The 17,689-nt window shown below is 44.2% G+C and overlaps 1 protein-coding gene across 1 annotated transcript in view; it reads left to right on the top strand.

The window, feature by feature from the left end:
* The window catches only part of AUTS2 (activator of transcription and developmental regulator AUTS2), a 773,956-nt gene that overhangs the window by 701,149 nt on the left and 55,118 nt on the right, over window positions 1-17,689 (top strand). Inside the window, exon 6 of the mRNA XM_062012470.1 lies at window positions 1,859-1,907. Within this exon, the coding sequence (XP_061868454.1) occupies window positions 1,859-1,907 (49 nt within the window). The remainder of the gene's footprint in view (window positions 1-1,858; window positions 1,908-17,689) is intronic.

Here is a 17,689-nt window from a genome sequence, read left to right as displayed (position 1 = left end):
ATGAGAAGTTTGTTTGGTTTTTAGTGTTGGCTTTTTAAGAAGAAAGAATGGTTCAGAGAGTTTTGACTTTGTTTAAATGCACCTTCTCCCCAACAACAGATGAAATTCGCTGTGAAAGGTTACTGTTTCCAATCAGGGAGCAGGCTGATTGGCAAGGTTAAGAAAGCATTGAGCATCTCTTAATTTGTTGGACTAACACTGGACTGCTCTTTAAAGCACATGGCCTTCTTGATCTCTTCAATTTGTGCATTATTCACATATTTTCATTAATTTGGAGAAAGTCGTCGCTGAATAATAAATCCATCATTGGGTAATAAATCCAGTGTTTACAGGGTATTTAATCAAGAAGAAAAACACCAGCTCAGCTTTTAAATAAGCCAACAGTAATCTAGTAAAACCTGTTTAGTAGTCTGAAGAAGAATAAAGCCATTTTTAATAATTAATCATAGAAATTTTGTTGTATGCTGTAACTTGAAGGCAAACAAATTATTTCAGTGTGTTACTATGATATACAGGCTGAACTGTATCTACTGTGCCAGTCCTTTCACATCCAAGTTTTTAGTCCAATAGCAATATCTAATGTGTGTTGCTCGTCTGATGGTTTTAATGTGGTTTCGAATTGAGAAATTCCTTCCCTTTAACAATAAAACCCTGCAACCTGCTTACCAAATGGACAGTGGTTTCTGTTCTCTCTCCTGAATCCAGTGAGCAGTTTCCAGGAGAAGACTGAAACCTTTCACGAGTGTCACATTCTATCCCCATTTGCAGTATTTCCTTACCGACCACGTTTCTTTCGATGTGTCTCGAAAAGCAGATGGGGCTGGATCCAAGATAGAGTTGAAAATGGAACAGCTCTCCGGGTTTCGTGAATGTGTAGGTGGTGGAAGTTTAAGCTCTAGCTGTATGTCTGTGTGTATTTTGTATGTGCCTGTTCGCAGACACAGCAGTACACAGATGCATAAAGTCCCTGAGCTCTGCTTTTGGGCTCAGGATGTTGGTGACATTAACATTTGTCTGGTTTCTTGCCGTTGTAGTTTATGAAAGGAGGAGCTCAACGTTTTTGTGTGAAACTTAAGCAAGGCTTTTTAATAATAGGTAGGAAGACTAACTGGCATGCTTGCATACAAACAGCACCAGTGGATGAGCTACTCATGTAATATTAGGAGGAAGATCCTCCCACACGTAAAGGTGGCTTGATGAAAAATAAAATGGGTTGTTGGTCTACACAGAGTGTGGTGTCAAGAATCAGTTGTTCTGGCAAAGGCAAATCGTACGTAGAAATACGTGATAAATAAGAGCTGTTGTCAGTGTTTAGTATTTTCAAAGAGTTTGTAACGGCAATTTGTAAAATTACTAAGTGAAGTTAACAGCGGTGTTTTATGGATGGTAAAAATCAAATGGCTGGCACAGCAGGAGCCTCTAAAAATACTTGAATCAAGAAATCCGCCGTTCTGCAGATTCCTGAAACTGGGCTCTCTGATTCCAAATCACGAGTCTTCTCCATTGCAACGCCCGTGTCAAAATGTGTCGGATAATTACAGTACAAAGACAGAGTTTCTGTGCAGCTAATGTATTGCACAAAAAAATTTCCTGTCTTTCTTTAGGAGAGGAGCCTTCCCAAATCCCTCCCTGCGCTGCAGGGCGTGAAGCACAGCCACACAGCACCACCTTATGGGCATTTTCTTTGGAGGCCGCAGCTTCCATCAGCTTCTTGGGTTGTTGGGGTGGTTTTTTTTTGTCACCTGATTTGTTTCTTTAAAATATACATCCATATGTGTGCGTATAAATACATCGCCAAGCCTTTCGAAATCTATCACTTGTAGAAAATGTAACATTTTGTTTTTTATTGGTCTTTCAGGCGTCTGATGCCAGCTCTGAAAAACTGTTCAACGCTGTTACAAATAAAGGTAAGGCTGCAATTCACAGCACAAACATATTTTCTTTTTTTTCCCCACACGTTTCTTTTCATGGCAATTTCAATGTGAGATGAAATGTAACTTGTCTTGCAGAAATGTCGCAATCAGCTTGTTAGTGCTTTTTATGTTTCTCTTGGTTTCAGACGTGTTCTATACGCTTGGTAATTGCTTTGCTTAATATAAAATATAGGCTTTAAATAATGCATTGCCTGCCAGGTCAGAATTAATTTAAATAACAATATTAGGGAATAGTTTATTTTACAAATGGCTTTAATTTAAGCTCATTTAAATAACTGTAAGAGTTTTCAAAATGCTTTAACTTGATTGTTACTCATCAGCTACATGATAGACGTGGAATTATGAATAGCCAATTTGCACTGCTGACAGTAATAACCAGCCAATGTTTAGTATTCACAGGATAATAGTCATAAACCATGCCTTACTGTGCTGTGTGCTTTCTGTTGAGTTAATAAATGATATAGAGGGCCACATTTAAATATTCGATATCCCATTAATTTCTTCCAAACAGCAATCCAAAGAGAGAATATCTAATGATATAACAGTACATTAAGGGAAAACCTTCCCTAAATCAGTGCCAGTGAGCTTCTGTGCAGAGCTTGTCCTGAAGCAGCATCGTTAGAAAGACTGTTGGCATTGGGGATTTCTTTTTATTAATTCTTATTTTTGTTTTGGTGTGTGTTTTTTACAAGGAGGATTGAGGGAGCAGCTCCGAGCATGATTTGCACCGTTAAGTCCATTTTTCACCCAAGTCTTTTTTTTCACCCAACTATTCTCCTTAATGGCACTGCATGATAACTGCTTAGTAAAAGAGTGTGCTTCTAGCTGTAAACCCGCAGTATTTTAACTGGGTTTTTTTGGAAGGTGGGAGTCGGTTTGCATTAGAAGAGACAGCTCTGATTAGTGTGAAATGTAGGTCTTTTTTGTTGACCAGGTGTGAATTTGCTCCATATTTTCCATGTGTGCTTCTCTGGAGGTTTGGGTTTGTTATTCCAGTGGGTCAGTCCAGTGTTTTTCTCTGTGTTTTAATGCCTCGAAGCTGTAGTGGTTTAACTGGGTGCCCTGTGTGATCCTTGTTACATTTGGATTCTCATGCCATGGCTTCTGAAGTCTTCTGCTACATATTGAATTATACCTATATTTAATTGTGTTATGGGGCCATATTCCTGTTCTTCATGTATTAGCATCCTTTGGAAGTACAGTCTGGATTATTTCTGTGGTCTAACTAGGTTATCTCACTTGGCAAGCTTATATATCCTCTCTGATTAATTGCGTTTACAGGTTCCCCCTCGTTCACCCCCCCTGCCCTAGAGGAGAATAGGTGGCACAGACAAGTAGAAGGGAAGAGTTGTGTGTTTGGAGTGACCCAAGGCCCACAAACTACATGTGACTGCATCTTTATTTTGCTAATTCGCTGTAAAAAGCTTTGGCATTTGCACAGCCCTTTCTTGGGGCTGGGCCAGGGCAGGAGAAGCCTGGGCGGTGAATCCACATTCCTGGCCGAGGCCTGTAACCAAGGCCAGGGGCTGTCCTCCTCCCTCACGGGGTGATTGATGAAGAGTAGGCCCCTCTTCCTCTTCCTTTCGTTTTCTTTATTGTTTTTGAATCAAACACATTTCCCACATTCTTATTTTTGTTTACTTACTGAGCTTGATTCGTGGCACCTATTTGGTTGTGAATACCCATGCTTGACAGGGAGCCTTTTCTTCTGAGGTACTTTCTTTGGTGATTTAGTTCCCTTGAAAGGATTAGGATTTCTTTGTGTAGCCTAAAATCAACATGGGCTTTTCGAAGCTTTGCTTGGGAAACCGTACACAAATAAGCTTTTTAGTTGATGGTAGATTATTCCTTTGCCCCTTATTTCCATCAAAATGGCGTCTTTCTTTTCTCCTCCTGAGTTTCCCCTTAAAGCCATATGCTAATTCCTGTTGGTAACATGAATGACAAGGGAAGAATCAATGCAAATCCAGGTGCGGCCAGACTAGGCTGACTGGGATTTTCTTTTCTTTTTCTCTACTGGGAGAAGGAGATTAGGGAGAAAGAGGGTGGAAAAAGCATAGGGGACAGTTTTGTTAAAGGGATTAGCATTCAGAGTACTAAATATGGGAGAAAAAAGATCTGCTGTTTGGAGATACTGCACGTAATTGCTTGCAGCCAGGTGCAGGGGCTGTCCCTGGGTGGTGGGGAGGCCCTTGGCTTTTCTAAGGGCCTGCCCTGGGGATGGATGGTGACTGCCCTGCGCTGTCAGTTTGATATATTCCAAGTTCAAGTTCTCTCTCTGCTCTTCAGTCTGTTTGCATCCAAGCCAGTTCTTCCCCCACTCTGTTGTCCATAGCTGCCTTTGCCAAAAGCAATAAAAGTCATTCGTAAGAAAGGTCAGATTTGCACTGAGTAAATCACGATGAAACCTTCAAAGTTCCTGCCTGATGGACCAGGCAGGGAGGGCTCAGAAGACTGAAAACTGTATATCCCTCTCTGCCTGCAGCCATTCCTCATGGATGTCCTGTAGCTACCCGTGTGTCTCAGACACTTTTTTTTGTCCTTGCCAATTTTCTTTTGCATAATTATTTGTAGCTGAGGTAGCAGAAATTACAGGAGTGATGTATTTACTAAGCAGGTCAAAATCCCGAAGCATTTTAGGTCTTGCCATATACATTTTGTCCCCTTTCTGTCATTTAGTCATGGACTTCATGGCCAAAGATGAGATCAAGCTCTCCAAGTCTGGTGAATTAGTATGGATGTGTCATGTGAAACAGTCCTTTCCTCAGGGATACTAGTAATGAAAAAGTCTAGAGCAAAGTGAAATCACCCCAAAACCTCCCTTGAACAGGTGGTGAAACCCCTTGAAGAGAAGTCTCTCAACTTCCACATAGGAGTTAGCTGCCCTTAGAGCTAAATGGGAAGATGATTTCCTAAATCTAGATGGTCCTGTGGGCTTTGAGGGGCAGCACATGGATGTTGGGGCCTCTAAGGGCTGGGATACATGTCACAGCCGAGCGATGCTGTGTTGGAGAGGGCAGTGGGATTCCTACATCAGCTCTGTACAGCCGCCGCTCCCGGAGGTCCCCAGCCCTGTGCCATGACTGCAGCAGAACTGGGAATTTGGGAGGGGGGTGGCTTGGTCCACAGGACAGGAATCCCTGTAGCTGCTGCTGAAACGACTTGTCCCTGGTCGTGAATCAGAGCTCTGCACTCCATCACTCAGGCAGGAACACTTTGCCTTATAATAAAATTATCTAGGGAAATTGGAAACCCTGGTGCTGCGTTGAAAGGAGAGCACCCAGGGGTCTGAGCCCATAGTAATGCTTGAAAAAGGAGCTGTTACTGTCTGAATAAATGAGGTGGATGAGGGATGCAGCTCCCTGTCTGGTCTGTCCACTCCCTCGCTGCAGGCTGGGCCTTCCAGCTTGGGATTGCTGCTTGTAGTCTTTATGTCTCTGAGTGAACGTAACTTTTCTTTACCCTCTGAGAGCAACAACCTCAGCACCATTAATCCTGACCAAAGTACAGGTTTTGTTCATGAATTTTTGTAACATGATTTTCTGGCATAATTAAATTCCATTATCTCATAATAATTTAAATAGACACATCTGAAGCTGTAGAGCAGGCAGCTCCTACTACTACTGTGTATTTCATTTATGTTAACACCCTCCTACGTACCCTTGGAAAAGCAACTTTTCCTGGAGGGAGAAATGAGTCCCAAAGTGATGAAGTTTTCATTTGTGCTGTATATTGAAGTTTGCCTTTGATCAGAAACACAATTGGGCTGTTAGAGCTTTTTTTATGTTCAAATTGTTTACAGGATGTTCATGTAAACTTTATGAATCCTTCTGCTTTGTGGCACCACCAGCTGTCAGGGAAATATTTATACTCTCAGCTGGAGGTACATCAAGGCATCTGAGTTATTAATCTTCACTGGGGGCTGAAATACCAGTCAGATCAAGCCCTGGCTTTTTTAGGTGGTTCTAGAGCAACATCCTTCCTTAGAAAAACAGGCGTAGTGTTGTTCCTCCCCTCGTCTGTCTGTGGTGAGTCATGTCTTGAGGATCCTCTACAACATCTGTTTTTGTAAACAAGTAGGGAGCTAAAGTTGGCAAGTGGTTCTTTGCAGATTCCCATTCACAGGAGATCCTTGGCTGTGGGGAAGTGCTCTCGCTCTCTCTAAGTAAACCGTCCCCCCAGCATCTCATGTTGAGAGTAAGTGCTAGATAGACAGCATCTGTGTGATATTAATGTGGTCACTGTGCCAGAGGGCTGGCTGCTACTGTCTGCCTCCTTTCCAAGGGACTGGAGGAATCTATAAACATCCCCACTCACTTGCTTTTGATATTTTGGGGTGCTGCTGCCTACATGTGTTGGCACCTCTTCTCCTCACTGAAATGCTTCTTCCTAGCTTGCTGTTATGGTTCTGGAGCAATCCCAGTACTGCAGGAAACCTCCCCCATCACCCAGCAAACCTCAGGGGCTGCTGAACCAGGCGAGCAGTTCTGCACATTCCTGGGGTTTTGTGGCTGTCACTCTGACTCTCCCTCACAAAGTGACACCCTGATGATGGTGGCTTCTTCCCTTTCCAGTGGAGACTTCCCTGATGGCTTTGGATGACAGGGTTTTGCTGTGTTTTGTGGGTTTCAAATATCTTGTTGGTGTTTTCCATGTGAAAGTTCAGTGCCGTGTTAGTGAGGGACTGAGGACAGGAAAACACCTCTGGTTTCATGGACCTGAGGTTTCTTGTACCTGTGAGTTAGATTAGAAGAACTGGTGTATCACTTCTCTAACTTTCAAGTCAGGCAGCCGAAAAGGTCAATATATGTCCTGAGATGGTTCTTTGATCTGGTACACAAAAGAGAAAGGCAGGTGTTTCTGTGCCATGAAGGCTTTATCTGGAATTCCATAACATCCCCTTATGGCTGCATCTCCTGAGCATAAACCACTCTTCTCCATCCATATGCTTTCCATGCTCCCTCCTTCTTTATATGCTGGAAGTTTCTTGGCTGGGACATGGCAGCCAAGCAGGGTTGCCAGTGCTGGGAAATACCCTGGATGTTCTGTAGCCACAGGACAGGGTGTGATGTGATGTGCCCGTGTGCCCAGCTGGACAGGTGAAAGTCAAAGGTAGCCTCTTCCAAACCCTTTCAGATTCTTAAATGCTAAAACTGATGATCTCACAAAAAAGGAGTCTTCCAAGGCTTCACTGATAATTATTTAGTACTTCAAAACAATACCATAAACCAGCCATCATGGAGCACACACCTGTGGGCATTGGCTTTTCTTGACCAAAACAGCAGAGTGAGACATTTGGGCATGTCATTCTGGGCATCCTTGCCCGTTTGGGCTGGTATCTGGTACCCTTTGGTGTCAGCTGGTGATTGTATTCCCCAAAGAGTTGGTTTAAGGCTGTTGATTTTAGCAAAGTGTCAAACTATTCCAGTCTCAGTGAGCAAAACAGCAATATTTACTGACACATAATTGTTCTGGAGAGAGGGTTTGTTGTATAGTTCAACCTATGTTTGATTTTCTCAAAAAAGACCTACTGGCATTGGGCTGCAGAATAATAAATCGTGATCATTGGTTCAAAATCACGTGGAAAAATTCTTTGCATGGGCTTGTTTTGATGACAAGGATCCTGACTTGACATACCTGCAGTCAGTCCCAGCCAGAGTCTGGCATGAGATTTCATAAATAGAGCTTTCTGCAGACCTCCCATATCTGGTCTGCTGTTAGTCTCTCCCTTGTAATAAAATGTTGTTTTCTCTGAAAATGTATGTTTATTTAACTAGGTCTCTTTTTGCTTCACAATCTGGATTCCATTCAGTCAGTTACCACTCCAATTAACTAACAATTATTTAACATTAACAGTAATTACAGACGCCAGTTAAGCGCCTACAGATGTCAACTGTTAGCTTTGTACCTAATCACTCAATGAAATGGAGAAAGTTCAACAAACATCAATTAGCCAAGCAATTAGTATGAGGTAGGAAAGAGCATGTTATCATGTGTGTGAGCTGATTCAATTTATTTTATTTTGTCAGTAAAACACACACACAGAGACAAGCAGCAATAAGTTGCTGAGATTAGATAAAGCTGTATTGTTTTGCTGTTTATAGAACACTTTTCCCCTCCTCTTTTTTTTTTATCCCCCACTTGCATAGCTTAAATGTGCTTTGCCAGGCATTTGTTATCTTATCAGCTAGGTTGGAAAAGCACAGGGATGTGAAGAGTGTTCACATCAGGCTGACACCAGCAGATGTGAGGTTTACCCCAGCAGAGCTGCCACCTTAAAGCTGCTCCCGTGAGGAGGTTTAACCCCCAGTTCAGCCAAGGACCACTAAAGACTAACAGGTTTATGCAAGGGCTTTAGATAACACTGAACAACGTGAATTGGCTCCTTCATCTCGTCTAGTCTATCCAGGTGTTTAATGTTGATACTGGATTGACGTGGGCTCCACAACACCTTGCTGAGGTTGTAAGAGGACAAAAGGGCTTCCTCAAAGGGTGCATCTGCATGACCTGAGCTGCCTCAGCTCGAGGGTGGGAAGAGCCTGCATGAGGTGTTTCCATTACACGTCTTTCTCTGGATTGGCCTGGAGAGCAGCTCTGCCTCCAGCAGCACTGTGAGGCAGATATCTGCTGCCTCTGTGGCTCCAAAAAAACCCCTAAAAACTATAAAGGGGGCATAAATTAACTTTACTTTCAGAAAGAAGCAGCTCATTTCTAGCCACCATCTGAGATGTATTGTGAGCCTCTCTTTTAAGATCTTTTGAAGACCACAGACCTGTGCAGATGGTGCTGGGTCTGCAGAGCTCCGTGTACGCAGGGTGCCCGGGCTTCCCAAGTACCCAGCTGTGCCACTGACCCTCTGGTTCACCTCCCTACTCCCATTTTCTATAGGATCTAATGTCTTCTCACTTGGCATTATTCAGCACCCATTGCTCAGGCTATATTACATCCTGCTACTGTTAATTTTGTTAAAATGCACTCCAAGGTATCTCGCTTCCCACACTCTGGATGTCAGGAGGAGTTTCACAGGGACATCTACATGATTTATGAGTTTTTCTTTTCTTTTCTTTCCTTGTTTTTTTAAATAAGATCTTCATAGCTGCTTAAAAACCGAAGCAAAGAGACTTCTATCTTCCAGTTCTCAACTGGAAGCCTTTTGCCTTCATCACCACGCCAACATATTTTACATGTTTCTCCACATAAAGTGATCCCACAGAAGGTATTGTTTTGTCGTGCAGACTGCCCACAAAAAGTCCATGGAGCTATTTGAGTTAGTCATTGTTTTCCAAAGTGCAGGAACGGGAGCAGATGGAGAACCACAGGCACGTCTCACCATTACTTTCCAAAGTCTCAGGTTTGGGTGTTTTTTTTCTAGAAAAAAGCAGTCTAAACATGCAAAGAAACCTTTTGGTGTGCGGTGCAGTAATATTTGGCTGAGTAGGCAGAAAAACTGAAATCGAGCTTCCAAGTGAGAGCTACCACATTCATTCTGGTGGCAGAGGCGACCTTGTGAAGGATGATGCTTCCAACTGGTGAATTTGTAACTTTTTTGTTGTGGCTCAGCACAGTTTATAAAACATTAAAGGCTTGTCATGAAGATACTTTGCCACTTTTCAAGATACAGAGAGGGTTGTAACAGAGTAATTTTAGTCTCAGGGAGCAGAATAAACAGACCCTGATTTGTCCATGTTTAGGCTTTAGTTCAGTAACGTGCTTCAATGCCTGACTGACTTTAAACACTTGTTAACACCCAGCATTTACTTAAGTGCTTTGCTGGATGAGGGCCGCAGGAAGAAATCCTGGGTCATCCTTGAGACTTTCAGCCACCCAGGCATTGCTTATATTTCCTTCTTTCTTCCTGAGGGGGACACTGCACAGCCCCTTTCAGCAGTCCCTGTCCCCAGAAGGTCCCACCTTGCTGGAGCCCTGGCTGTGGTTGAGTTGTGAGACCTGAGTGAGTTTTCACCAGAAATCAAAATGCAGCAAGAAAAGGGAGATGATTTTGCAGCTGATCTTAGCAAGTGAAAGGTGTGGTGCAGGAGAAGGGGCAGAGCAGAGTCAGGGCAGAGGGGCTGCACCGGCAGGATCAGGCCACCAGAGCACGGCTTCCCTCTGCCATCACAACTTGCCCTGGGTTTGTTCCATGCATGCAATTGTTTAGTGTAACATCAGTTTTCCAGGCTGGATGTGCCTGGTAGAGCTGCCAGGAGCACGCTGAGAAGCGCTTCCTGTAGCGAGTGTGTGTCTGAGGGGCACTGCACAGCATCCTGCAAGCTGTTTAAAAAGGCCAATGTAAATGTCTACTTAAAAAGTGGCAAACAGAAGAGCAGCTGAACTGATTGAAGTGCCTTTTAGAGCAGTTAGTGGCCTAGACTGACATATGTTAGGAGAATCAGGCAGGAGCAGAGGGTGGGGTTTCTTACATATCTACCCAAAAGTTACTGCTTTAAAAAGTGTTCTTTTTTGGGCTGAAGACCTAGACTCAGAGAAGGATGTTCAAAGTGGAGCGAGGTGAGAATTTCCAAGTCCAAGGGCACAAGATTCAAACCTCACTTGACTGCTGGAGTCTGTGTGTACTGCAACAGGATTTCCCCCAGCACTTGAAATCGTGGCTCAGGGCAGGCTCACAGCTTGCCCTGACCTCACCAGGGCAGCATGGCCTCCTGTTTCCAGGCAGAGGAGCTCCCCAAAGCCCATGTAACCACTCTCACATACAGCTATCTAAAAATCATGCCCAGCCTTTGGAGCGTGGCCCACGCCGCTTTCTTCCTCAGCCCTCTGTGGGAGCCTTGTCACTGGGTTCATGTGCTCTGTGGTTCCTTTACAGATGTTCACAAATGTTGTGGAGGCAAGAAGTGAGATGGATCCAGAGGCCTTGAGCTGCCTGGGTCACCGTAGCCCATGGTGAGGGAGGGGAGGAAGCCACAGCTCTGCTGCTGCGTGTGTTGTATGGGATGATGAGAAAAGTGAGGAGAGGGACGAGGTGTAGCACTGCTGAGCTCCCACAGCAATTTGGTATCATTTCCAAGTATTTCAAGTTAGTGGGCACTTTTGGAAAATTGGAGGCAAAGGAATTTGAGTGGCTTCTAATAGAAAACAGCTGCTGCAGAGCAAGCTGTGTCCTAAGAAAAAACGGCTTCATGAAAATAGGTCTGGAGAGTAATAAAGCCACAAATTAATACTTAGTTCATTTACTAGTTTGTTAGTCCCATAAGCACTTAAACTTCATCTGGTAAAAAGAAAAAACATTACAAAAATCAAAAGCAGATGAGCAAAAGCCATGGTTTTAATTTGGCTTGCTGAGTTTTATTGTTGGAGCCTACAATTGTAGGCTCTGCAGCTTTCAGCAGGTGTGATTGCTGCTTGGGTACTAAAGACCCTGGGTGCAACGACAGCACCATTTTTCTGTCCTGTGATAGCAACAGTGGGGGTTTTATGGGGGTTTTTTTTCCTTCTTGCTTGTGTTGCTGAGATAAATGATTATCAAAATCTGACTTTGGTGGCTTTTCAGTGGCGGGCAGGACCTGCTGTCTCTGAGGTGGGGTGAGAAGCTGCACTGGGAGAACAGTGCCTGATGGAAATCTCAACCTCAAGTTGCAGGTCTGCTTCAAAACTTTTAAGTAACAGCTCTCCTTGCCCCCTTGGGGTAGCAGAACGAGTGTTGTCATTAAGGGAATTGCTCTTCTAAGGTGGCCCTCAGGACTTTTTTGTTATGAGGGGCAGTGAGACAGCTTTAGTAGATAGAAAGTCTGGTGAGGATGCTGAGTTTCTGACACTTCTGAGAGAGAACTGCTAGAATCTTCCCTCTTGCATCTGACTGCATCCAGATGAAGGTACCTAAATGGTTCTTTAGGTACTCCTGACACTCTTCTTAAAGTCCAAACAGGTCTTATTTAGTTGACTAGGAGACAAGAGGTGAACTCGCAAACTCTCTTCTTGAAGAAAGAGAGAATTGATATCTAGTTTTGGTCTTAATTCATTGCTAGAAGTTCAGTCTTGTGTTTCTAACTCCCCATCAAGTGGGTGTTTATATGAAGGCTGAAGATTGTTACTGTATGAATAAACAACTTCCAGTGTCTGTGAGATCTGGGAAGGAGTTATCATGTGGATGGAAGAAGGGAAAGCTTGTCAGCATTTTGGAAACAGTAGTGGTGACACAAACACACATGCAGCAGGGATGAGAACATGCTCAGGAGCAATACCAACAGTCATGAAACACCATCTATATTCTCTTTCACCACACCAAAAGCAGTCCCACAATTACCTCAGACGTGTTTCAAGTAGACTTGAAGACTATGGTTCTTGAGTAACCAGCTCATTATAACCCAGTTCATATTTGAACAGTTGTGACTGATTGCAGACGGGTTGAACAACCCTGAGAGTACACAAACAGTTGCCTGTAAGCAGACAGTGATTGACTCACACAGTCATGTAACTGTGCCTGTGGTGCTGCTGCTGGTGCACTCCATATGTCTGGAGAGATGTCATAAGTCATCCGAGGCCAGACCCACTGCTGTTGCCATGAACAAACAGGTCCCTGTTCACTACATTTGGTTCAGGCTCCAAGAGAAATCCTAATCTTTTGGTACTGAAGCTCATATTTGAGCATTTGTAAAGTTACACCAAAATCCAGATGGCTCTATGAATTGAATTAGAAACCTCTCCTTTCTTTCTGTGTTGCAAAGGTCAATTTTCTTGTCTTACAGCTTTTCTCTGTGCTGTGGTTGGCTTTCCTTTCTAAAAATTGGCTGCTGTACATGCTCTTGTGTTCTCCCAACAGTTTCTCCAGATACATTATGCCCAAATTAGCAACCTATGAATTTATGCTTGGAGGGAGAAGAAATGAGAGAGTTCTCCTCTCTGCTGAAGGTGGTAGAGTCACTAGTGCTTATCTCAGTGTTTTCCTAGATGCAGATCTGCATAAATATGTTGCAAAAAAATAGTATCTTTTTACAGTGATCCTCTTTAAAAGATGATGGCCAAATGCTGTCAGGATATCAGGTCCTGTTTGCATTCCCTGGGATGTAGACAGTATGTGATGTGAAGTTTGTGTAGATAAAACACAGTTTGATCAGCCAGGTAAGTCTGAACCACATACTACAGCGTATGTATGATGACCAGAACAATGATTTGTGAAAGCTGCTTCCTCAGAGCCCAGCACTGTGTGATGTTAGATGTGTTTGTGGCTGTCTGAGTCCAGCTTACTGCAACAGTCTCATATGGACAGCAGGTGAAACCCACAGAGCAGGGGAGAGATCTTGTGCCCTACACTACTCCAGGTCCCTCATTGTGTGAGCTGTCTTCTTTTGGTAATTGGTCTTGATTGAGGTATTTTTCCATCTGCTTCCCTATCTCCTCACTGTATCCATAATGCTGATTCTTAAATTATAGGTCTTTGGACCATCTTTTGTCCTGTTTGCACAGCTCCTCACACTGCAAAGCAGGCCCATAGCCAGGGCTTGTGGGAATCACTGTAATGCAATTAGATGTTGATAATAATCATCTGGCAAGCTGTTACACTTGTCTGGAAAGGGCTGGGTAATATGTGCATGTGGGACAAGTCTGTACATCTTTTGAATTAATAAAAAATTAAGATTGTTGTCAATTCAGCCTGTAGTAAATTAACACCTTGCTTAAATAATTAGCTGACAGCTTGAAGTGGGAGGTGGCATTTTAATAGTTAAGCTGGTTTTCTTTGTCTTCACATGCCCTGGTCCAGCATCTCATCTTATTCAAATAACCTAATTGCTCTCCAGCCTTTCAACAGCACATCATCTTAGCACCTTGCTGCCAAGACAGTTATTCACCTAAAGGCCTCATTATGTTATGCCAGTATATCGGGAGCCAAAAATAACTTGACAATATCCGCTCGATACCCAGGTCTCTAAATGACAAACAAATAATTGGGTGAAGCAAACCCTAAGCACAGTGCAGCTGACACAGCCCACTGTGTGCAGAGCCCCGAATGGTAACAGCCACCCCTCCGCCTGGTTCGTGTCAGAGCAAATCTTTAAGCAGCAGACAGTGCTGAGACGTGAGGGTGACAGCTTGGGAAATAGCGTGCTGGTTATTGTAGCCAGTAAGGAGGGTCTCTTCAGCAGTCTGTGACAAGTCCCTGTCATTTTCCTGCAGGTAAATGACTGACATCTTGGAACAAAGGCTTAACAATAGCATTAAAAAACGCCAAAATTAAAAAATGACACACATGCTGTCACCTGAGAGGGCTTATGGGTGGCCCAGGAAGTGATCCATCTTCCCCTTTTAATCTGAGATTATAATTAATTTAAAGTTGATTGCTGTGCATACTCAAAAAACAGATTAGGCAGTAAATTGTCTTTACTAGGGGGTCGGATTTCTCTGCTAGGTTACACAAAAGCAATGAATGCGTCTTTCTTCAGAGCAGGTTACTGCATCCCGAGAAGGCAGGAGGGGCCTGCATCGGTGGTCCCCAAAAGAGAGGTGTCCCCATGAGACAGGCGCCTTTGTTGTGCTCATTGTCCCTCAGCCCATTGTCTGCCAGGCAGGTGCAGGCCCTGGCAGTGAGTGGCCCAGCGCCATGGGGTCTGGTTGCCCACGCAGCCCCTGTGGTGCACTGGGCGCTGCCCTTGCCCACGCAGCCCCTGTGGTGCACTGGGCGCTGCCCTTGCCCACGCAGCCCCTGTGGTGCACTGGGCTCTGCCCTTGCCCACGCAGCCCCTGTGGTGCACTAGGCACTGTCCTTGCCCACGCAGCCCCTGTGGTGCACTGGGCGCTGCCCTTGCCCACGCAGCCCCTGTGGTGCACTAGGCACTGTCCTTGCCCACGCAGCCCCTGTGGTGCACTGGGCGCTGCCCTTGCCCACGCAGCCCCTGTGGTGCACTGGGCTCTGCCCTTGCCCACGCAGCCCCTGTGGTGCACTAGGCACTGTCCTTGCCCACGCAGCCCCTGTGGTGCACTGGGCGCTGCCCTTCCCCACGCAGCCCCTGTGGTGCACTAGGCACTGTCCTTGCCCACGCAGCCCCTGTGGTGCACTGGGCGCTGCCCTTGCCCACGCAGGCCCAGGATCCCTCCTGCATTTTCAGAGGTTCCCGTGTGTCTGTAGCAGTGCAGCTGCATGCAGGAAAGCACCCTGGAGGCCTTTAGTGCATTCCTGTGTACTGGGTTGTATCACTACTCCTAAAATAATGTTAGAACTGCTTTGGTTGGAAAAGACCTTTAAGATCATTGAGTCTTGTCTTCACCTCACCCTGCCAAGCCCACCACTAACCCATGGCCCTCAGCACCTCAGCTATCACTGTCCTGCTCCTTTTGCCACTCCAGTGCTGATCCCAGCCAGGCTGCCCTTGGCCTTCTTGCCCCCCTGGGCACGATGCTGGCTCCTGTTCAGCTGCTGGCACCAACCTCCCCCTTTCCCTCCAGCAGTTTCCAGCCCCTCTGCCCCAGCCTGGAGCTGCCTGGGCTTGGGGTGGCCCAAGGGCAGGATCTGGCCCTTGCCCTTGTTGAACCTCATTCCACTGCCCTTTTGCATGGCTCCAGCCTGGCCAGGATGCTCTGCAGAGCCTTCCTGTCCTCAAGCTGACCTACACTTCTGCCCAGCCTCATGTCATCTGCAAATACACTGAGGGTGCACTCAATGAAATTAGTGTATGTGATAAAATAGAGCAGATGCATGAAAAAGTGTGTGACTGATGGAGTAACTTGAAGTTTCTTGGAAGTGCTCCTTAACACTTGTTTCTGTGCATGTGGGTGAGTGGCAAATCAGGATTTTCTGCCACATCAACACAGGTGCATGCACACAAGTCATACCAACAGCCAAGCATGGGAATTGGGGTTTTCCTGCTAAAATGCCTGTGCTTGCTTTTTAGACCATAGTTGAGTGGGTAGTGGGACAAAGGAATAGGCTGTATTATAGTATTACCGAAGATGGTTCAAAAAGATGCTAAGAGGGGAACGTGAGTTGTTTTGGCAAAGAATCTGTAGCTTTTCTGTAACGTTTCACGATTCTGCTGCTGCTAGCAGATAAAACTAGGAGTGGCCAAAAAATTTCAGGCAGTTAAGGAAAGTTTAAGAAAGATCAGTCTAACTTGTAAGTAAAAGTTTACTTTCGTAATTAACATGTCCATGTTGTTTATTCTGGTAAATATATATTAAATATATATGGATAAAGTAATTTGAAACTGCAAATATAGAAGGTAAGAGATATGATTCCATCTTTGAGCTGATTCTTCAGAAAATTATAAACAGGCTTAAACAATTTTCATTTGGAAGTTTAGTTTTTGTTTGCTTTCTTTTGGCTGAGTGTAGAACACGAGCACTGCTTAAAATCCATATCTTATCCCTGGGCAAGGATGTCTCCCTGCAACTTAAACTTTGTCCTTTGTAGATAGAGTGAATCTGTTCTGTTAGGCTATGTTTTTATTACACAAAAAGCATGCTGATAACTTGTTCTGACAGGCAGAAGGTAAATGATTTCCCTACATCTCAGGCAGTTTAGACTTCTTTCTTTAAAAGAAGAAATTGCTTACACTCTATTTACCTTTCCCCCTGAGGAGCTGAAGTGAGGTGTAGACATCATGTACTTCTTGACTTGTTGTATTTGAGTTTTCTGTTCACCTTGCCTCATCAGCAGGAACATGATTTTATTCAGTATTCAATAGCAAGCATCACATGAAAGGAGAGCTTCACGGAGTAATACTTCACGTTGTATTGTGAAAATCTGGAACAAACAGTGGCAGGATATGAGCTACATAAGTAGGAAATTTGAAAGCTAGAAAGAACATAACAGCTCAGGAGATGTAGTGGATTGTATGTATGAGTTAGAGCAGATAAGATTTGAGGCAAAAAGTCCACAGGATTGAATTTGTTGGAGACATCACCCAGTCTTTTGATGTAAAAGATGTTGATGAGAAAAACCGAGACACTAAAGTAGCAACCAAGATACCTTTAAGCATTTGAAGACCAATGCAGATAAATAATCACTGTCAAATTACAGGGAAAATTCTTCTATCCTTGACCAAATGTTTCTTGAATTGGGGAGTTTGGGGATTATTTTGGCACCCAGAGTACCAGGGGAGTGCTGTTCAATACAGCTTGTGTTGTTTGTGAGTATGAACTGTCCCAGCATGAATCAGCACAGGCTGTCTTGAGGACACAGTGAGGTCATTGCAGAGGCTTCTTTGACTCCACTTAAACATATTCTTAACCAATATAAAATCTTAACCCATGGAGCCACAGGCACAAGGATTTGTATGTCTGTGCTACCTCTCTCTCTAATACTCTTCAATTCCTTTTTTAATGAGTGCTGTACAATGAACACCACTTCGACTAGTCCCTTCAAGCTGGTGAAAGGAGGGCAGATGACATGGGCATAACACAGGCAGAAAAGTTGATAGTTTAGGCCAAAAAGTGTGCTTTCAGCTTCAGGTGTGTAGTTTTTGAGTAAGGTCGAAATGAGCTTGCATGTCTTTGTGGGGGTGTGCTGAAAGTGCTACGGTAAAATTTCAGATCCCATTTTCTCATATATGAAAAGAATGGCAGATTCAGGGATCCCTTGGACAGTGGCAATTAGTTTTCAGGACAAAAGGTTTTACAGTTCCACACTGTTGAAGTCATGTTAGTTAAAAGGTAAACCAAAATTACACAGCCTCCGTTTTTTCCTATGCTGCAGAACTGCAGTTGCAAGTACATATAACTGTGTATGTTTTTAATAATATTCAGTTGTTTGACATGGTGTTGTGCCAAAAATGAAATCATTAATGAACTCCAAGGGGTATTTATGC

The sequence above is a fragment of the Colius striatus genome, chromosome 20 (genome assembly GCF_028858725.1).
Source record: "Colius striatus isolate bColStr4 chromosome 20, bColStr4.1.hap1, whole genome shotgun sequence".
NCBI lineage: Eukaryota > Metazoa > Chordata > Aves > Coliiformes > Coliidae > Colius > Colius striatus.
Note: the sequence above shows the minus strand (reverse complement) of the source record. Positions and strands in the feature narration are given on the sequence as shown.